General features: G+C 45.4%; 1 protein-coding gene across 9 annotated transcripts in view; it reads right to left on the reverse strand.

Moving 5' to 3' along the window:
* SH3PXD2A (SH3 and PX domains 2A) overlaps nt 1–22,229 on the reverse strand; it is a 231,211-nt gene that overhangs the window by 55,526 nt on the left and 153,456 nt on the right. For 5 of the 9 annotated variants that reach the window (XM_042863578.1, XM_042863577.1, XM_042863575.1 and 2 more), the window contains 2 exons: nt 12,193–12,240; nt 3,516–3,647 (listed from right to left, as the gene is read on the reverse strand). In XM_042863578.1, coding sequence (XP_042719512.1) covers nt 3,516–3,647; nt 12,193–12,240 — 180 coding nt within the window. Of the gene's footprint in view, nt 1–3,515; nt 3,648–3,770; nt 4,201–12,192; nt 12,241–22,229 lie in introns of those variants that run through there. The other 4 variants (XM_042863576.1, XM_042863582.1, XM_042863580.1 and 1 more) reach the window with 2 other exon arrangements.

Genomic DNA, 22,229 nt, shown 5'->3' on the forward strand with positions numbered 1-22,229 from the left:
GTTGAGTTTAAAAACAGTGATAATACCAGCACACCTTCCACTCGTGCAACTATTATCCAGAGGAAGGTCTGAAAGGCAACTTTTGAACCAAAATTTTTTTTCCCCCAGAAAATGTGTTTCAAAGACTGAGAGCTGGTACATAACTGAGTAATTTGTTCTGAAGCACTGAAGTCCCACAGACATCTTCCAGTCCAGCAAAATTTGCTTCCATGGCAATTGCAGCAACAGTCAGGTTACAGTGACCCATGAGCTTCATAACAGAGATGAAAGGTTTCAGGATTTATTCACCACATGCTACACTGACTTTGCTTTTAAAGTCTTAATATCGAACAGAAGTCTCTACTTGAAATGATATCCAAGTTTGAGCCATTGGTTCAGTAATGAAGACAACTTCATACAACCCTGTTTCAAATAGGTCTGACTGCAAGATGCCACAAATCCTATTGCTTATATGGCAGATATAACACTGAATAATGCTACATGGTAAATTTAACACACTTAACATGAAGTTAACCTAATGGATAATAACCAGGTAAGAATTCAATATATGATACACTGGAAGGTTTTTATTTCCCCCTCTGCTTCTACCTGATATATCAACCATGGAAAGTATGGTGTAATTCCTTCTAGAGGGATGCGCAGTTTGGAGGCAAACAGGGAGATGATAATTAGCTCAGGCCCTAGAAGCATTTCAGAAGAAAACCTTCAGAAGGACATGAAACAGGCACTGTTTGGATACAGCTTCTGAACATCACTGTGTAAGGGCCATCTGGCCAGTAAAGCCAAGGTATTTCTTCCCTACAAAGCTGTGCAACAGAGCCAACCAAAGGTTCCTCCCACTCTGGAAAACAAAAGAACTATAAACGCATCCCTAGGCATCACCATGCAACTCTATTCAAGCAAGGCTTTAAAAACAAAAAAAAAAAACAAACAAAAATCAAGCAGTCAGCCATGCCTATTAGCTACCCTATTTAGCTTTCCCAAAGTACATATTGAAGAACAAACAAAACCCTTCCAAAACCCCATATTTGCAAGTATACACACAAGAAAGTTTGCAACATTTGCCTAGTAGAACCATCACCACATTCAAAGCACACTGTTCAGTCTAATGGCACTGTAAGCTATCTAGTTATTCTTCCCTCCCTCCTGTTCTGAGGAGCTACACATGGCAAAAGTTCGTTGCTGACACTGTCCCTGCTGCAGAGCCATACTTAACACCTTGCTTCATCACTGCTTTCTGGGTATGGGAGGAGAATGAGCTTAATTTATATCATCACAGCTCTAGTTTCACAACACTTTCGAAGACAGTACAACCATACAGTGAGGTGAATTGCCACCCACATGCATAGTCCAAATGATCTTATGTTCTTTAAAAAAAAAAAGTGTATCCCCACGTTCTTAGAAGTCATAACCACATATTCTAGACACGCTTTCCTACACTAAACAGGTTCTGTATTCAATCCACGTTGCAAGCTTAAAAAGCTCAGACTTCAGAAAACTTCAGCTAGTTCCTTTACATGCCATTTCAGTTTCCAGAAGAGACAAGAATTCAAAGTATTGAAGTCATTCCTGTGGTATCCCTAACCCAACAGAGAGTTAGAACGTACGTTTGGAGTCCTGCTCGTGGACAAACTAAAATATTATTCCCTTGCCAGAACAGTTCAGAGAAGCATCCAAAGCAAGCGATGCTTTGTACATCACCGATTGGTGCCATAGTCTCTCATACAGGCATGACTGCTGATCCCAATGCTTCATATCTCTTCTTATTTATACGAGCATCATGAAGCCTAGGTGATAAGCATCTTGAGAATACAGTCTCAAGGACTGTAACCCAAGTTCAAGGATGTTTCCTTAGAATCACATTTCTGGACCCACTACTTAAAATTAAACCCTCTTGCATCTCCACATACCACGTGGCTCGGTACAGGACACTGTGAACTATGCAAGGCAGAGAGGCCACATTAAAACAAAACAAGGGAATTGTCATTTGAAATTCAGAGATGCTTCTTGCATTATTTTAAACTTAGTTTCCTCAGTACCATAAGCCATTATCAAAAGCAGGGATATCATGGATATGAACACAAGTTGCCACAATAGCCAGATTTGTTCTGACAGCAGTAATGCCCACTGTTGACAATGAGAAGCCTTCAGACTCTTAAGGGAGGAGGGTTGTCCATTAGTCCAGAGAGTTGAAATCGAGACCGTTTTTTCCCTTACAATCACAGTGAGAGCTTTGAAGTGGAGCAAATTAGCATTTTGGTCTTCACTAGCTTTGCAAGTGATACAGTCAGTATCCAGAGGACAAGTATTTCTGTTCACCCGAGTGAGCGCATTCCCACACGCTATACCTTTGGACACCACAATAAGTCACTGGCCAGCAACTGCTTCACACAGCCAAGCTAGCATTAGGCTTTCATACAGCAAAGAAATTACCACTCCACTGAAGAAAAAGAAATACATAAATACAACGCGTGATCATCATTATGGATGAACTGACTCAGAGCTCTGAGAAATAGACTTAAGCCCCTGACCAGGGCGTCCCGGTTCCCCTGCCAGCGCACTCCAGAGCCAGCCAGCCAGGAGAGCCTGCGTGCGGAGCTCCCACAGCACGAGCCTCGCAAGCATGGCTCCAAACGCCAGCAGCTCCTCTGGATGAGGACACACAAGTCACGAGTGGGCTGGAGAACAGCCCTGGACAACTGCTTTGGATTAATGCACAAGGAGTGCTGGAGGGAGGAGGGGAGCTGCTGAAGACAGGCAGTTATTTAAACCAGCTGCTAACCTGCTCCACCATGTACACAGTCTCATACATTTGTTTAGGCTGACTCGAAGCTAGCAGGCATCCAAGAGTTAAAGCACACAAAAGACATCTATACAAACACTTGCCAAGAATCTCATTTTCCAAGCACAAGCTAGTTATTGCACAGATGGCAGAAGAAGGGATTTCATCTTACTTTTACATTACATGCTCTGCCTCTTTGCTTCTAAACTCCTCAATTAACGCTTCTGCAAGAAGTTTTGAAGCTGTGCACGGCCATGTATTTATCTACACACATTCCCTTCCCTCCCTACTGAGCTCTGGGCCACAGGCTAAGCTGTCAAGCCAAGTTTCACCCCAAGCAATTTTTAAACGCTCATCCTATAAATCCTCCAAAAAAGGGAGTTAGTAATGGAAATGCTGACGGAGACTCAAAGAGACAGCAGGGCAACTAGATCATCTACTATACATCAACTTCATTAGCTGCAGACCCTTCTCTCCTTCACCTTCATTTTCCATTAGTGTACTTCAGCTAATTAACACACAAAACCCATGAAACATTCTTACAGTAGAAGGCAACATTTGGCCCCCAGCCCAAATCAACATTGAGAAACTTCAACATCCTCAGCCAGACATAGTAACTGTACCAGATGGAGCTAACGTACGGCTACAAGCAGTGGTGAAGAAACTGAAAGAACAGGAACACATGGAAAAAATCTGACCATTGAAAGAAGGATGAGCAACAAAGTTGTCTTACCACTTTCATTTTTCTCTATGACATCCACGACCTCTCCAGCTTGGAGGCTGATCTCAGAGTTCTCCTGCTTCTCATAGTTGGACACCACCACATATTGCTCCAGGATCATGGGTTCGGAGCTAGCATCAGCACCTGGGGAAGGGAAAAAGCAAGCTGTAAGCCAGCTTCCAGCCATGGCTCCTCGAGAGCGACCTCCGTCCATCCGAGTCACAACAGGCCAAGTTGTCACCAGAGCCAAGCGAATCAGCAAACAACCTTGGCTCGCAGCATATCCCCAAATGGCTGGCCATATAGAAATAGCCTCCTCTGGCCCACAACCCAGCAGCACAGAGGGACATTGGAGAGAAGAGGAAGAAAAAGGGGAGGAAAAAAAAAATGTTTTGGTTTTTTTTTTTTTTTTTTTTTGAAAAGGAGCCGAAAATACAGTGTTTTAGTCGCAGAGTTTCATGATGGATTCTGAAAGTAAACCTCTTCCCAACATGGTTTCCACAATCCTTGCTCCCATTCAGTGAGAAAAATCCTGGGCAGAAGCAGCATAAATCCACAGCTGAGCCATCCCCCCAGTAAACCAAAAGAAAAACAGCTCTCCCCTTGGCGTCTCAGCTCCTTCTCCACTCTAAAGGCTTGAGCTGAAAGTCAAAAGGGGGCTGTAGATGCCAATCATATTCGTCTGCACTGCAGCCCTTAAATAGAAACACATGAGCGGGATTGAAAGAGAGGGAGGTGGGGTGGAGGGAGAGAGGGGAGGGCGGGGAGGAGTGTTTACTTGAAACAGAAGAAGAAAAAAAAGTTATAGCGCCAGATCCTTGCTAAAACACGGCCACCCCCTGCCTGCCCCCCGCCAGCTCCGCGGTTCCGCATTCCCCAGTGCAGAAGCTGCCTCGGAGCGGAGCACAGCCCAGCGTCCCTGGCCAGGCACGGTGCGTCCCACTTCCCTCTCCATCGCCCTTTGGTGCCTTCTTGGAGCTCTTAGAGACAGTCCTCCCTGTTTGCTTCTCCTTCGTACTGAAGGTTCTTGGCTGTCAGAGCCAAGAGCAATGACTGCAGGCTCTCATACAAACACAGAAGAAAAAAAGTGCAAATAACTGCTCTCCGTTCCCCTGCTGCCCTCAAGGCGTTTTGGTTCTTTTTTTTCCCCTTTTTTTTTTTTTTTTTTTTTTTTTTAAATTTTTGAACCTCAAAATCAAAACTGTACACTCTGGGAGGAGTCACAGGGCAGGCACACTGCTGCTCCAGGCATGGGGGAGATCCCAGTGCTGCCACCGCTGCACGGATGTGGCACGGCTCTGATGCAACATAAACAGCACATACTCAGCTCTAAACACGGGCACCACAGCACTGCTTCTGCCTGGAAACTGCCTTGAAAGGTCATGAAAGCCTCAAAGTTTCTTAATTTTCCCTCAAAAACACATTCTTCAAAGCATCAGAGCAGAACAAAAAGCACCTTGGATTTCTGTGCTAAGAGCCACCAGACACAAGCCTTCATGCAAAACTATTTTACAGGTTTCCTGAATTGCAGCATTGTCTATAAAGGCAGAGCTGTCTGGACCAACAGTATATCATACATTTTACACAGTAAAAGGCAGTTCCCGTCTCTCTAGATTAAGATGCAGATGGAGAAGGGAGACAGCAGCAGATGTACGGCCTGCTGAAAGTCCCATTTCACGTGACGGGGGCAGAGCCAGGAGCAGACTCCAGGTCTCCTCAATCTCTGAAGACAAATTGGCTACAAGAGACAGGAAGGAAGCAGCATGGTCTGAAGCTGTCCGCTGGACAAGCTGGGGGACTAATAGCTAAGCACAGGATGCTCAGTGTTGCATTGCAGTTCCAAAAGCAGCCCGCATGTATGTATTTGAACTGCAGATGCAAACTAATTCTGCAGACAGATAATTAGCATTCCTGCCAAAAGAGAGATAAAGAGTGCATCAGTCATTAGAAGAGCATCCTGTGCAAGGAAAATCCTTAAATAAAAGCAATTAACTTAACATTTTCCTGAAAGGAAACACTATCACAATGCCTCCCTTTGGACTGGTCTTAAGAAATCCAGAAAATTAGATGACTTCCGTGCTCCCTAAGCCTGCCTCTGACTGCTCTTATGTTCCATAGGTTAACTTTCTTTAAAGAGGAGTCATCTCCTCCTGAAGCTTGTGTTTAAGAGATTTAGCTCTTCTGTGGATGGCTGAACCACAGCCAGCAGTAGGAACAGGGGAAGAAAGCAGTGAACTGACAATATTAAGATTTATTATACAGTTTTTCACCATAGCTGTTCACTCTAAAGCATCATCATATTTCTGTTCACAATGAATCAGCCTGATTTGTGTGCTCTGGTTTAAACCAGCACTAATTGGGTTATCAGGAGTGTGAGGAGATGCCTTCCCATTTCTCTGCTTCCCACACAGTCCCTTCTCCAGTCTGGGAAGGGAGAAAAGCAGCAGCACCTTTCTTCACTTTATTTAAGCAAGCAACGCCTATAGCCCCCACTCCATTTTTGCCCTAGGATTCTCTAACTAAAACCAAAAGCCACCATGGCAATATATTTATGCACATGCAAAGAATTCAGCGTGCTTAGAAAGGCAGAATGAGGGACCAAACAATTGCAAAGGGAGTAAAGGACACTCACAAAGCTATTTGCTGCGCACACACACCACAGATGTCTTCTCTACCGCCTAGGCAGTAGTCATAGGACAAAAACCACCAGACAGCAGTGCCTCTGTGGCAGGAGCAGTGCTCGTGTGGTACACGTGTCCCTGCTGGGAACAAAGCCGGGCCATGGCCGGAGTGCAGGCTGGCAGACATCCCACACCAGCCACCCATGCTGAGCCAGGGACCGTGTGCCAGGGGAGTGCCCCGGCCAGCAAACCCAGGGAAGGAGCACTGCCAACCCACTTCCGCAGTTCTCTCTCTAAAAGTAATAATAATAAAAAAAAATTAAAGCAAAAAAACAAACAAACAAAAAAAACAAGATGCAGTCCATCTGTATTCGCATATCTGAAACTCAGCAGTCTACCCTGTCCTGGCTTAGATAAAGCGTTCTGCACAGGAGGACTTCTTTGTCACTACAGCGTCTGGCGCAACACTTACAATTAAGAGACCATTTTAACAGAAGCTGGCTTAAGCATTACAAGACTCCTGTTAAGGCAAAAAAAAAAAAAAAAAAAAGCCACACAACTCCTTGGTCTAACAAGTAATCAAAGTCAAATAAGCCTGTTCATTTACAGCTACAGCAGATCATCTCTCCCTGCTTTAAATTTGGAGTGCTGCACATGGCCACGTGGAGGGTAACCCTGCAGTTCCTGAAGTGATGCCCTCCCAGGATCAGACACTGTACAGTGGGAAAGGCTTCAACAGTAAAGGAAGGAGGAGAGCTGGAAGAGACAGGAACAGCTTCTCCCAGTAATCTGAAGCCTCGCACGTTATCTGGGCAGGCTGGTTTCAGCTGTTCCATTACTCCCTTCAGACAGGCACAAACTTCAGCCCTTCTCAGTCCTCCACCCCGATAGGCATCTTTAAATAAATGATGTGTCAGTGAGGCTCAGGATCCTCAGGATCACACCTGCACACCATGAGCCCCACGGAGCAGGGCAGGATTCCCAGCAAGCTCACATGCACACTGCAATGCCCCATGAATATCACAGCACCACTTTTGGAAAGCCTTTTCAGTACAGGCAGGAGGAATGGAGAGCAGAGGGTAGGATAAGGCTGACGTGCCAGGTAAAGCTCCCTTCCAACCCTCCCCCCAAAAAAGCAGAATTAGTATTACAGTTCAGTTCCAACTTGCAAGCCCTCCCGAGAGCAGAGCGCACGACAGATTGCTGGCTGAAATAAGAGTTTGCTTGCCTCTCCGTTTATTTTTGCCTCGAGTCCGTTTCCTGGTTAAAGCCTTGAGGATAGCCCTCCTCCTCTCCATAGGGCTCCACTTTACAATCCTCCCGCTCCTCACCTCTGAGATTACTTTCCCAGGGCTGGGCAGAAATGTCATCGGAGCTTGTCCGTGCCCCCAGAGCTGGCACTATGAAGTGACACTGTTGCGCCCTGACCCCCTCTCCAGGCAGCAAGGAGAGAGCATCGTTCCTCCCGCAGTACTCAGAGCCCAGTGACTGTGGGACAGCCTCCTAAATAAGAGCACAAAGCTCCCGTTCCAAGTGGCTCCTTCCTCCTCCGTGTTGCAACAGCTAAGACCTATGATGGTTTTGCAATAGCCAAAAATTAAAACCACCAAGTGGACTCCAAAAATAAAATCATCTGGATATGGAAATTTGAGACTCCTGATCTTTGCCAGAGTACTCCATTGTTATCAGGCTATAAACATGTCTGCTCTTTTAATCCATACAGCGTGCTGGACTTTATACTACCCTTTTACGATTATCAATCAAGTGTTTACAGATTCAGACTAAATGATGTAGGACTGGGCTGGTCAGTGGAAGTTCTGAAAAGAGCCAAAACCACAAACGTTCAGTGAACACCACGAGCATGAATCACAACTGAGTAACCAGCTGGCAGGTAGTCCTCCTTCCCAGACCTGGGCTGCAGCTGGCACGTTCCCCATGGGCACACGCAGGGTTTGCATGCAGGCACTTGGCAGAAGGCACCCCAGTGCCTCAGCTCACCAAGCAGCAGCACATCAGAGTTGCACACTTTCCAAAAGGAACTGCAGTGGCTTACATCTAGAGCTACAGCTTCTTTTTAAAGCCAATGAAGGGTAACCCTTCATGCATCTCAAGGAAATTCCTTTGGAGAAAGTTGAGAGCAGGCAGGGAAGAAAAGAAGGAGTATCCAGAACAGCAGCAATCGCATTTAAAATCCTCCAATCAGACTATCCCCTCTCAACAATCACATCCTCAGTTTTAAACACATGGATTTTCTTTGTCTAACTAAAACCCTTACTTTTTTTTTTTTCCTTATCAGAAGTTCTATGACTCTGTGGTAAATAAACACGTTGTATCTGCGTGTTTTCTTCGAGCCCTCTGCCAGTGATACATCCCCAAGTCATTCAAGATGGCCTAAAAATTGGGCTAAGCAATTTTTATCCTGCACATGGCATGAAAAAGTTTTATATGAAAAGCACACGAGGTTACACAAGAGCTCTGATCCCAGAGCAAATTCAAAAGCAGTTCCTAAAATAATGCACTCCTAGAGTAAGCAGTGGAATGAGACTGACAGAGCCTCCTACAGATCTCCTTGGGGAAAACAGGGATTCAGATCAGAAATAGAGAACTTGCCAGGACTACCACCTATACATGCTCTAAAGAATCAGCCCTTGACTCATCTCCTGGATACTCCTGCATACTCCAACTCCAGTCTGTCCTCTCCCTCAGCCCCTTCCCAAAATTCAGGCTCTAATTGCATACCAATGATTCACAGAGGACACTCACAGCGTGTGTCAGTAAGAAAGGGGATCCATCTCTATCCTTTCTGGTAGGCAGGGGTCTCCCCAGTTCTAACAGCACTTTACTTCAGCAGTCAACAGCTCTTGGTTTAACAGTCCTGAGCTCTGAAGCTTCAGTAACATGCATAATAACTAAAAGAATTCAGTACAAATCCATTTCAGCCTCTGGGTCTTAGCAATAAAACTGTTCCGGCAAAATTCCTTTTGTCTCATTACAGAGGAAAACAAATATTTGCAGAAGGATATCAAACAGGTTATTAATACTCCATTGTTTCTGCAGCTCATGGCCTGAGATCAGCTAGGTAGTTCTTTCTCTAATGACAAAGCCATTTGATGGCGTTTTTGAGAAGTTTCAGAAGCAGGTGACACTCCGCTAATTAAAGAGAGAAGACTGAATGCAGGATGGGAGAGCTTGGATCTCATCATTAAGTAACTTAAAGCCAAATAAGCTTGGCCTAAAACCTTATCCAACACACAAAATGTCAATGCCTGAGAGTAACACAGGGTTGAGCACCACCCTTTCAGGGATGACCAAGTCAGTACGCAAACCCCCTCATCCCAAATTAGGGGCCATAATTAACACACAAGGAATTTCTCCGTGAGTGAATATTCATACACACACTTTCTTCAAGACCACATTAAGCATGCACACTTTTAGTGCATGGAGCAATATCTTGCTCACAGAGCACCTGCAACTCCAATCATTATCGTTCTGGCTACACATGCAGACACCAGGCAGAGATGGCAGCTCCATGAGCCATGTAGAGTCCCTCCTGGCCCAAGAGATTGCTGCTACAAACAGCCACAGGGTGCCCAAGCCAACAGCACACACAGTCATCAGGAAGGGAGGAATATGCCAGCAGCAGAAAATAGGCTCCCTCTTGGATTCATCCCCCAGTGAAAGGGATGCACAGTATTTCCTAGCTTTTCCAAGAGGCAAGATCTGGCTGAGCTTTCAAGACCACGGGACAAGTGGCAGCTTTAAGGCAGGCTGGCTTCCAGCACTGCATGTGCCCGAAGCTCAGCTAAACCAGCAGCAAAAACCAATCCCATGGACAGAGCACCAGGAGCAGCTTGGCCCTCCGTAAATGCCCGGCACTCTCTCAAGTGAGCACTCCACTTTAGTTTCTTCCTTCTTCAGAGTGCTCAGCAGCATTTCCAACAGAATCCTGACAAATGGAGAAATTCAGTGCTGACCTTTGCCAACTGGAGCTTGTTAGGATTTTTATTTCTTTATTTTTGATCTGCTGAGTTTTAAGGTAGAGCCAAGAAAAATTAAAGGCAGGAGGGTGAAAGGAAAAAAAAAAAAAAAAAAGAAAATGTTGAGTCCTCTTTCCACTTCTAGGAAAGTTGGCTTTCTGAACAGCTGTTCCAACCAACTAGGTTACAGGTAGCAACAGTTCAGAAAACTGAAGCATTTTGCACACTGATCTGTTAAACCATTTGTAGATTTTCACACAGCTGCTAGACAGAATCCTCCACCAGGCTGAAGTCACCTATGTACATTGGCACTCACCCCAGTCACACTTGATGTGGCAGCACACCCACATTACTCTGCACCACACAAAGCCAACTAGCCAAGGAATGTAACAGCAGTCGGGTCACCCCCAACCACCCTCCTGGCACATGGGTTGCAGTGATGGCAAGGGAAGGCAGGCTGCCTAGCTGTGTGAAGCTCTGCATTCCTGATGGCCTGCAGTCAGAGACACCCACTACATCCCACTGTGGCACTTCTCACAATCTGGCAGTGTGGCATGATCTTCTTCCAAAATAAGACGTTAAATCTCGTGGCTGGAGTTTGCATTTAATGGAGCAAGATCGTGTCCTATGACTGGCTTCTCTTCCAGTCTTCTGCATTCTAAGACATAGATTGATACCAAGGATAAAGAATCCAAGCTTGAGCCTTTAACTTCTATATTACAATACAGCCTTCAGCAGGCCTGATCTGAAGAGAACCAGTGTTGGAGCTGTGGATTCATTTGAACAAGAAATTAACTGAATGACCATTCCAATCCAATACAAAATACATCATGACAACTGAATGACATGAATTGGAACAACTTGGGGAGCTAGAGACCTGGACAGGTGCATCAGAAGACTTCTCAGCAGAACTATGTAACAGCATTTCCCTTTTTGAGCACTACACAGAGCAATTAATCACTTATATTTACCCTTCCATTGTGCACAGATTTTGAAGCCAAACTAGCAACATGCATTTAGCTAACAGAAGAGAGAGAATTTGTATTGATTAAAGTTTCACCTTCTCTTTCTTCAGAAGGCTTTAGTATTCTATTTGCCATATTACAAACCACAACATAAAGCAGTCCCAAGACACACAGAAAGCCAGAGAAAACCAACCCTGTATTTCCCTTACCTCCAAACCAGGCCACCTAAGGGCTCTTTGCCACTCTCTTCAAGCAGTATCATCTCAACACACTGCCCTCCTTTTCAGTCTCATTGTTTGTCTGAACTCCCAGATGACCTATTAACCACCATGCTTCTGTGATCGAATACTTCAGATATTTTTGGGCAATTATGTACAAATATCAGCCTGAAATCAGACCTGTTCTGCTCAGAGTGAACATCCCCCAGGGGTGTACTGAACTTCTTTCTGGGTCAGCATTTCTGATATCGCTGCAGTGTTACTTACTAAGAGCCTCTGCCTAGCAAGCACCCACCCACTGAGAACGGTGGGATTTTGCTCACAGGGTTTGAACAGGACATTGGCTTGGATATTAACCAAATTGAGCACAGAAAGTAGCAGGGGCATTTCCATTCTTCCTTGGCTTAATACCTATGTGTTGTCTTACTGCCCATATCCTTCACAGGGAAGGAAGTATCACAAGCCACGGACTTCAAGTTTGAGAAGGATGAAAGAATGATAATTTTTGCCATTTTTGCATCTTCCTCAGTCTCATCTGTTCCATAAAACACCCGTTCTATATACTGTGGAAAAGCTGTCTTCTCTCCTTTATCCCTCAGTGCAGGCACGGGGCTGTGAAGGTGTGTTGCTGCTGGACAGGGTCAGCCCACCACAAGGCAAGAAACTGCTTTGATCAGTAGAGCTGGAGTTGGGCAAGGGAGAGGTCACACAGCAAAATGCCATGTACTGCTTTTGGAAGCATCAGAAGCCAAAAATTCAGCATCCTTGTCAAAAATCATGCATCACAAAAAACCAACACACAGGTACACAACAGATCCTGGATATTCACTGCCAGAGACAGTGAATTCACAGTCACAGAATTCCAAAACTACACATGACATGCAGAACAGCAAGGCACAAGAAATTACCTGGAGCGACACTCTTTTTTGGAGTCTCAGACAAACTGGACATCCAAACTGGAAATCCAAGAAAAGGGCAGCCATAAAAGAAGGAAGGAATTAGAGAAAGAAGAAAATCATATCAGCAAGTTTGAAAGTTAATTTAAACAGATTAAAACAGAAAGGAACATCAACTTTTTTCTTTAGAGTTTGGTCAGCACAACGGGGATTTGCGTAAAGGTCAAGTCATAAGAACTACCCAGGTAAAATAAAAGTTAGTCAACTTGTGAAACTGACATGTAGTTCTTCAAATTTGAAATCTGAGTAAGATATGCTCTGAGCTTATTCCCACTAGGACAGGAAATGCATACCAAGAGACAGTTTGACTCATTAAGCCTCAGACCTGCAAAAGTATTTAGCTTTGCAGCTGTTAATGATCCCCGTAAGACCAACAGGCAACTCACAGAGATGGAACTTCAATACATGCAAGCATTTTGTTACCGTGAAACTGCATTAAGTAATAATAGACATGGAAGAATACATGAGCTCATACAAAGGTATAGTTAAATCACAAATGTTTAGCCAACAAACATGAGGCAGAAACCCGGCTAAAGAAAAAGCTAATACAATTGTTATCAACAAGGTCAAAAGTTTTCCCTGCCCCTCCACAAAATTAGGTTTAAATACTTGTTTCGGGATTCTGGCAACAATCACATTTTCTTGTTTTGTTTGAGTACACTGGAAGCATGTTTCTAAAGTTATCAGGTTTGCCCCCATTTCAAAATAAGAACCAGCAGATATTCCCATTACATGGGATAGTGGAACACAGGCAGAAACACAGGCAGACCTGTTATTCTAACACTGCCTGGGAGAAGATGCAAGGGGGGAGGGGGGGTATTTATATGACAGACTAAGAACTTACTGAATTCTGGCAAACAACTCCAAAAAATGATTTTTAAAGCCCACTAGCAATAGTGAGCCCAACTCCGGAATAATCAGTTTAACAGCAGGGAAGATGCACCCTGCAGTTACTGGGAGAGAGGATCAGTGCATACTGGCACCCTTGCTTTTTTGACTTGCTACTGTCTTCTGACCCTCAGAGTATCATTAAGGCAGCCAAAAAACCCAAGTAACCAGTTAAAGATTCCTAGCACATATGTGCTTGCAATTTCTCAGTTACAATATAAAGCAAGAGAAAGGGCTTTCAGACATTCCCACTGGAAACCAGAGCTCCAAGAAACACTTTGCTGCATTTCCTCAGCGCCACAGGAATAGCAAAATCTTTGAATTTTTCCTTTATATCAGGCCCCCAATCTTCATCATGTTAGAGCAATACTGGAGGTCAGCTAGATTTGGCCTTTGTTTTTCAACAAATTCTCAGCAGTGGAAATACCTGAAAACTGCAACCATCTAGCCCCCAAACCCATGCACTGCACTATAACAGTCCAATACAAAACACATCATGATAACTTACAGTAATTTATTTTGGATTACCATTAAAAAAGGGGCTCTACACTGGTAGAGTGCAACAGGAAATCATCTGGCAGAGTAACTCATGCTCTAGCTTACAAAGGGAATATACAGCATGTTTCTATTACAGACTCAGGGCACAAACGGGAAAGGGTGTGAAGGAGCTGTTGTCAGCAACTTGTCTCTGAGCTTTTGAATAAACTTCCACTGCATTCAGGAAGGGGATTATGAACGTCAGTCAGCTGTCAGATCTTTTTCCAGATAGAAGACCCTGAATATTGCAGTGATAAATAATGCAGATGTAATGTAGAAACAACCAGGAAGATTCCAGTTTGCCCCAGTACAAGCCAGAAGCAAAATGCTGAAACAGCCACCAACTAAAAATAGAGAAAGAATCAACTCTGCTTCACACAAGTTTAGGGCTTCCCTGGATCTGCCTGTCCAAGAAGGGAGGGAGTTTAGCCCCAGATTCACAGCAACCTCATCTACAGATACCCACGTGTTCTCTCATAACTGACATGGAACAACGTGCCACAACAACAGCGCAAAAATGTTAGCTCCTATCTATTTCCAGAGAAAGCAAAAGTGGTTTTCTTCCCTTATCAAAATCATAATCTATCTAGATCATAATAAGAAGGCAATCTAGAGCAGTAACTGGAGAACAACATCACTGATCCTGGGGCAGCTCCCCAGCCTGAGGAGCAGCACACAAGCTGCAGCACTTCTCAGCTGCCCCAGCCTGACAGCAGTGAGATGGAGATGGGCTGCTCCTGAAGCAGAAGGCAGCTAGCATACTTCAGCTGCTCCTGCACATCTGCTTAGCATTAAGCTTCCTTCTTGGGGATTTTTTTTTTTTTTTTTTTTATTCCAAGATGTTTAAGCTCTAATTGCTACCAGCTTCTAAGAGCTCCTCCTACAAATAATAAAAATATCAGACATTAGTGACGGATTCCACTTCACAAAGAGCTCAAACGAAGAGCCATGGGGGGATCTAGGGCACAGGGAGGAGGTCAAGGGCCCCAGATGCGTGCTGCGCCCATGCCAGCAACACACAAACTTTGAACAGCCCCGGGTTTCCCCTTCAGGAGTTTTTCTGGAATTCTGCATGGGGCTTGGAACTGGTTTCCAATGGGATTGGTAATGGTAAACGAACAAACCCTCGCTTCCTGCCTCTCCTCTCCCCCTCTGCTGCACAGCCAAGCGCCGGCTGGTCTCAGATGACTTGGGGGGGTGGGGGGAAATCTCAGTATTTGGAAGGGAAATTAAAAATGCCTGCTCAAAGCAAGCCACTCCTAAGGTAACAGCGTTTCGATTCTGCTCCATAACACCAGCCCCCACAGTCCTCACTGTCAGCTTCAGCTGGAGCCAGAACAAACCCCTCTGCTTGGAATTATTTTTAAAAGCTCAAAAGAAACATGGGTTCATAAATTACAACTCAGCCAGGAGCCAAGGCGCTGTGCAGAGTACTGAGGCTGTCCTTGGAGCCACCACACCATCCAGAAATAGCAGCACTGCAGGCTTTGGCAGTGACCACTGGACCCCATCCCTTTGGAGCTGCCCCCACTGAGGTGGGGACCTGGGGATGGGTCAGCTGGAGCCTCAGATGGGGAGGAAAGGAAGGAATTAGAGGGGGAAAGGCTTTGAAGGCTTCATTAAGCCAGTTGCCGTGGTGAACTAAACACAAGAAACAGATGACTGCATTTAGATTTCACCAGAAGCTTTTCTGCTGCCACTGAGACCAGTTTGTTTGCTGCTCCTCCCACTGCTGGCAAGAGAACAGGCGCCAGACTGCTGGGGACTAACGCTCTACTCTTGTGATACTGCACCACTCATCTTCTTTTAGTAGCAGGCTATTTGTCTTGCGTGCAGCTAGAGCAGAGGGGACTTCAGGAAAACCCACAAAAGCCAGAAGTCTGAAGCTGAACGCACGAGCTCAGTGCTACCACAACCCAGGAGCTGCCACCTCCACGGTTCACATCATCTTACACATCCAGGTGAATTCCAGCAGCTGCAAAGCAGCTCCTTCTCCTCCACAGCTCTCTCAGCAGAAGTTATTGATACTGGATTCCTTTTTTTTTTTTTTTTTTTTTTTCCGCAAAAATTTTAAGTGTCAAAACATTCAGTTCAACATTGACTACAGCATCCACTATTTAGTACTGCTGTATGGGCCAGAAGCAACACACAACCAAAGATTCACAGGTTGCATGCAGCTGGGGCTATCAGTTTTCTTTAAACTAGTACATGCACAGCTTTCTATCTTGTTAAGGTAAATATTGCCCAGTAACATTGCTGCAGTAATTCCCAGAGGTTAATTGGATCATACTTCGTCCTAAGGCTTAGCATGGGTATAGCTCTGGCCATGTAGCCCTTGCACCAACTCAGCTCCTCAGCTATGCATGGAGAAATCCTGGGCCAAGGACATTTCTCATGGCAGACCTGGATGTAGCTATCTTGCTTTGGAGTGCAAAAAAAGTTTAATTACATAGGTATGACCTGTTCTATAGAAGTTGCCTTCCTTGAAGCCCTACATCAAACATCATCTGGGAATACTGAAATCTCTGAAAAGCTGTGCAGCTCCAGGGTGCAGCATAAAATACTGGGAAAATGAATACAAGAACAAGTTGCTGTGCTGATGAGATGCTGACATCTGAAAGTGACTGCCCCTTTCCAACAGGGATCAACTCCATAGGGCATTATTGCCCCTCAAGAAGAGCTCAATTAACCACAGGCTGCAGTGGTGAGGTTGCAGCTGAGCATTTTGCAGATTCACTTCACAGGCATTCACCCTTCCTTTCTTGGAAGGATGAAAAGAGTAAGCAATGCAGTCTTACAGTGAACTCAAATTACACTGGCTTCCTGAGTAGTCAAAATCAGTGCTGCACTCCACTTCAGAGAACTTCACTGGTGGTCCAGTAGCTGGCAGAGATTCCCCAAACTGGAGCTGGGGGAAGTCAACGCTTTTTCTTCTCCATCAAGCAAAAGGCATTAAGAGACAAACAGGGGTGTTGTGAATTCATCAGTGGTATTTGACAAATCAGCAAGAAAGAGTTAGAGTGGGCTATTCCTTAGAAGTTGTCCAATTCTTTGAACTGGCCTACAGCCTTGCTCGCTGTAATGTTCCCCACGTAGGACAGAATGGAAAATTGAAGTTAAGCCTTCATTTCAATCCTGATTTTGGAGGTCAAGCACACCAAGAGATTGGTATAAATGCGAGCGCCCTGCTGTTGCCCTAGATGCTCAGGCAGGACCTTACTGCCTAGAGCAGGTAAGGAATCACAGAGGGCCAGGCTCCATCCTGACTTCTCCCAAGCTGCTTCCTGGGGTTTGGCTTTCACTTGTCCCCTCATCGTTTCCTTTCTGCCCTGCCAACCAAGCTTGGGGACAACTTCCTCCTCCATGCCAGGGCACCATCTCTACCATCAGGAGCAGAAAGTTCAGTGAGGACCACCCAAAACCATAGGGTTTGCTTCTGCTTTTCCATCTACAGCCAGAGCACTATGTTCACTGTTCCCCCATACACTTGAAACTCCTTGAAATTTCCGATTCCTCACATCCATTGGTAATTCCTGTAAGCCTGTTGCCAGATTTCTCTCCATCAGCCCCTGCTCCTCTGTCTGGAGCCTGACACTGGTTAAATGAGAAGGTAATAATGTCCTGAAGAATATAAGTAACTACTTTTAACATTGACTCTGCATTGGTCACAAGCATAAAACAGCTTAGAAAGAAAAAAGAAGAAAAAATAAAAAGCAGATAAACCTCAGCCTGAGTTGGTACCATTTTCACACATCCCTGGCTCACACAATTATCTCATTCAATTAGGCAAACAACAACAGATAGCCAGAGAAACAGGAGAATGGCACAGAAAGGCTACAAGTGTTTTGATCTATTATTTCAATCTCCACTGCCCAAGGCATATTGTTTAACTGTGCCATTGATGTTTCTCCCTGCAGGCCCCAGAGGGACCTACAACAAAACCAATATTTGTGCCCAGATCTAGGATGGGCCTGGTAACTACACTGTCTCTTGCCACAGTGGCTTAAAAAAGCTTCCCTCGTTCTTATGACTGCAGGACATTAATACAGTGTGTTCCAAGCAAGCTTTTTTTTTAATACAGACAGTATTTGAACGAATGTAGAGATTTAAGTTTTTCTTTCTCTAGAATGCAAGTAGTCTCAGTCCGAGGTAAATCTCTCATCCCTGCAGGATGCCTTTCCTACATACCTGAAGCAGATCTTCACCTCTACTTCACACATTATCTGTGGATGAGGCAGTACCTTAAAGAGCTACACTTAACAAATATTTGATTAGTTGATAACCTGTGATATCTTCCAATATGTAAATTCAGCCAAAGTGCAGATGATTTGACAGCAGGCAGTAAATAAGACCTTTAATTTCAGTCCAGCTCCCCAGCCCTCCTTCCTTCCCTCCTCTCCAAGCAGCTTGTGCAGTGCAGATGCCTCAGGAAAAGGGGCTGTGCACAGGGGGGGCAGAGGACCAAGCTGCAGCCAGGCTCCTCGCCTGCCCAGCTGAATGCTGCAGACCAACGTCAGCCTGCTCCCCCTTGCCACGTAAGCAGAGCTGCCTAGCGCATGCTGGACCCACACACGCTGCTTGGAAAATGTTCCCATCTGGCTCTCACGTGACTCGAGCATGCTTCAGAAATTCATCATCTGGATAACTCACTCCTACAGGGAAGAAATCCACAACCAGAGAGTCCTTTCCTGAGCTGCAGGATGAGAGGACCGCCTGCTCCGTGCGCAGCACAGCGCTGTGCTCACCAGCTGCACTCCAGCAGCCTCATACAGCCCCCTGTCCTTTCTAAAAGCACCCACTTACAGAAAAACGAGTTCCAATTTTCTACTCTGTTTACTTCTGCAAAAGCCCATCCTAATCCCATTTGAACCCAGAAGTATACAAGGCTCTGCAGTTCTTATACTGGCATCTATAGTGTGCATTAAGTCTTTCCACACAGCAAGCAAAGACCACTTCCCCTAGGACTTCTGTGGTCCTTGCACATACAGTTCTGTAGGAGATCCCAGAGAGCCCCCAGCCAGAGTCGGCCCCTGCTGCAGAGCAGCCCTGCTGCCAAGCAGAGCACACTGCAGAATGGACCTGACCAGGCAGCCTGCCTGAACTGGCAGCAGGATGAGCTGCACACGTCACAATCCCTGCTGAGTGCCTTGAAGTAATGCTTTTGGCCATCTCCATAAGAGCCACTTCATCCAGAGCAGATTTTGCATGTCATGTAGCTAGCCCAAATGCGACAGTGAAAGTTACGCCAGGCTGAGTTGAAGTCACCCCAAGCTCTGCCCCTCGGGCAGTCAGGCCCCACACTTACATCCCTGCCAACCAAAGCCCATCAGCTTCCACTGCAGCAGGTGCATCTCACCTGCCTTACGTCATGTGCCAAAACCAAAGCCTGACAGCACATGGTTCCCTGGGTGTGAAAGAGAAAAAACCCACGCAAGCAGTTCTAACACAGTCTGCCACTTGACAGACAGAGGAGGGAGGCAGGACAGGAGCAGACAGAGCTCCCTAAAACCAGAAGATCCATTCCATCCCCAGAGGCACTTAGAGAGTTCAGGTTGTCCATACAGACCACACCTTATCCTTGCAGCCCAGCTCTGCCCTGAACTGGGAAGCTCAGAGAGCACAAACATTCCTCTCCCTAATCCTGTGCTCTGTCCCCACACTTCAATTTAAAAGCCACACAGCTAAACCACACAAGGCACAAACAACTGTTCTTCTCTTACCCCATCTTCCACCCTCAGCATATGGGCCATCCAGAAAAGGACAGCAGGCCCAGACATCCAGCAGGCTATACAGCTCGTCAGCAGAAAAGTGAGGCAGTGCAGAAAGAATAAGGGTTCCTATCTATCTGTTCTTCAGCAGCTGCAGGCATAAGTACAAAGCATTTTAATTTAAATAGTGATTTCAAAAATGCAGAGCACAAGAAGACTGAATGGCAAGATCAGTTTACTTCTACCAGAATACTACAGAATTGGAGAGGGAATTAGGCTGGGCAGGGTCACACATTGCCCAGTGATGCAGAACAGCATCACATGTACTGTGAGGAGGTGAAGGGTGCCTGGCATAGCCAAAGCTCTTCCTTGGAGCCCTCTAAGCAGAGAACAACAGCCTTGCTTTGGGAAAGTGCAAGTGTTAACAAGCAAGAGCTATCATGTTGCTTCAGCTACATGTTAGCTCACAAACTAGTTAAACATAAAATTAAAAAAAAAAAATCAAGTAAAAAAGTAAGCTGTTTTGGGAATTATTACATTGAGCAAAAGCTAGTAAACTGAACAGCAGTTACAGTTCAGCAAATTCTAAAGTTATTCATCATGAGAAGAGGGAACTCCACCATCAAGAACTGAACTGGGGATGGACATTAAGACCATTTACTACTAGGCTCAGACTCAGGAAGTACATACCCAATAATTACAAACTAAGCTTTGTTTGGACCTTTGTTGCTATGCTTCTGCTTACTCTATCCATCTTTTATTACTAAATCCCTTTATCCTCCTTTAAAAAAAAAAAAAAGAAAGAAAGAAAAACACTATGTGAGAACCAAGATGTTCTGCCAGAATCTGCTGTTTTTAAATTCCACATGATAATTAGTACATACAGCCAGGAAGGTTAATCATACAATGGAAGAAGAGGTCCCAGGTTTGATCAAGAGGAATCCTGCCAGTACTTGTGAGGGTGCAGAAGAGCAGCAGCAGACAAGCCACCTGCTCCAGCCATTCCCATCAGCACAGGAACAGCAACAGAGCTGCTCCACCATGGCTGATGCCGCACTGACTAACTGCAGACAGCAATGCAAGTAACAGCACACGCACGTGATTCATCAGCACACACACAAGAGCATGTGCCTTTGTCTGCAGGGACTATGTTGCAGCACAGATCTCTTGCGAGGATTAGGACACCAAGGCCAAGCTATGTGCTTTACAATGCTGCTGGGACCCTGCCATGGGCTTGGACAAACTTAGATTCCCCATTTGCCACCTTAAAAAAAAAAAAAAACAAACAAAAGCCTCCCTAGCTTAAGCTTTTCAAGAGGGAGTTTGGGGAGACAGAGCTAGAGGTGAACAATGAGAGCAGAATGACTAACATTTGGGTTGAAAACCACACCATACCTTTGCTGTGCTATCACCTGGGCTTGGATTCATCCAGCAGTAACCAACTGCCTGTCTCACTGCCTACACACTCAGCACTGGTAGCCACAAGATATCTGCTGCAGTTACCACCACAGGAGAGAGTTGCCTCACAACATGGTTTACCACTTCACTTTACTGGATGTATTTTTTGACATCTTTAGTACCACGCTCGCAGATTGGGCCCTTCAGAAATGACATATAAAAGATTAAGCTCTACCTCTTGGGTCAGCTCTAGGGACAGGCAGAAACAGCTCCAGCTATGCTGGTCCAGCTAATGGCTCACACATTTGCAACCCTGCTGAATGATTAAGTACAGAAGGGCTAGCACACACCACTTATTTTCTCCATATTACCTCAAAGGAGGCAGTTCAAACTGAAGTTAAGAAAATAAAACTCATTTACAAAAATGAAAAAGCATGCAAGACATGCCACGGAGTTGTAAGGGCAGGCTGGATGTGTGGTGTGACAGAACCACAGAAGTTAAGCTCTGGAGGGATGAGCATAGCTCAGCTGTAAACCCAGGAAAGAAACAGCCAAGAGTTCAGCCATTTCTCTTCATAATTACAAAGAAAGCGGACAAAACCCATCCCTGATAACTCAAGCAGCAATTAAGGCATCTCCCTAAAGCTGACAGAACGTGCCCTCAGTGTGCAAGCAAGTTTTCCTTAGCAAGAAGAAATGAGTAAAGACCCAACTCCTGCTTGCCGCCCAAGGAACAGCCCCACAACGTGACAGGCCATAAAGGCCGCAGTACTGTTACAGCAATCTGCTCGTCTTTCCCCTGGAGGCCCCACTTCCGTAGCTGCTGTAATTCTCAACTCTACTTAATCCTCCCATTGAGGGAATATTAAAGAGATATCAATAAAAAGACAGTCTGAGTGGCTTCAAACAGACATTAAAGTTTTTATTTACATCCTTCCTCATTTTAGGCTACAGAAGGGAAAAGAAGCAGATTGCTGTCTGGGTGCTGCAGTATTCTGCTTGTCCAATAACTGAATGTGGGAACAGCACTGAAAGATGCTTCTCTCTGCCAAGGAAGCCAAGCTTCATCAACAGCCCCACCGAGGCACCACTGGCTTGGAGCAAGCTGCTAAGCTAATGCTCTGAGTGCTCAATTACAGGGGCTGTTTAAACAGACTACAGCTGGCAGGCTCAGCCAGAGCATGGCCAGCTCAATGCAGACAGGATCTGATCAATTAGGGAAAGGAGACACTGTGGTGCTGATGGAGCCATAAACTTCAAGTTTATTTCCCCTCACTGTAGGGACATCCTACCTCACAAGAGCAGAGAGTAAGACAAAGCCACCAAGTAGCAGCTTAGGCCCAGGGTGGCCAGGGCAGGGGGAGTGAGCAAGCAGTGGGGTTTCTGTTATGCTTTCAGAAGGGGGGTGACCAGAAGGGCCTTTGCAAGCAAACACCAAAACAGACACAAGGGCTTGGC

The sequence above is a fragment of the Lagopus leucura genome, unplaced genomic scaffold (genome assembly GCF_019238085.1).
Source record: "Lagopus leucura isolate 7727_CA_CO unplaced genomic scaffold, USGS_WTPT01 Super-Scaffold_741, whole genome shotgun sequence".
Taxonomy (NCBI): domain Eukaryota; kingdom Metazoa; phylum Chordata; class Aves; order Galliformes; family Phasianidae; genus Lagopus; species Lagopus leucura.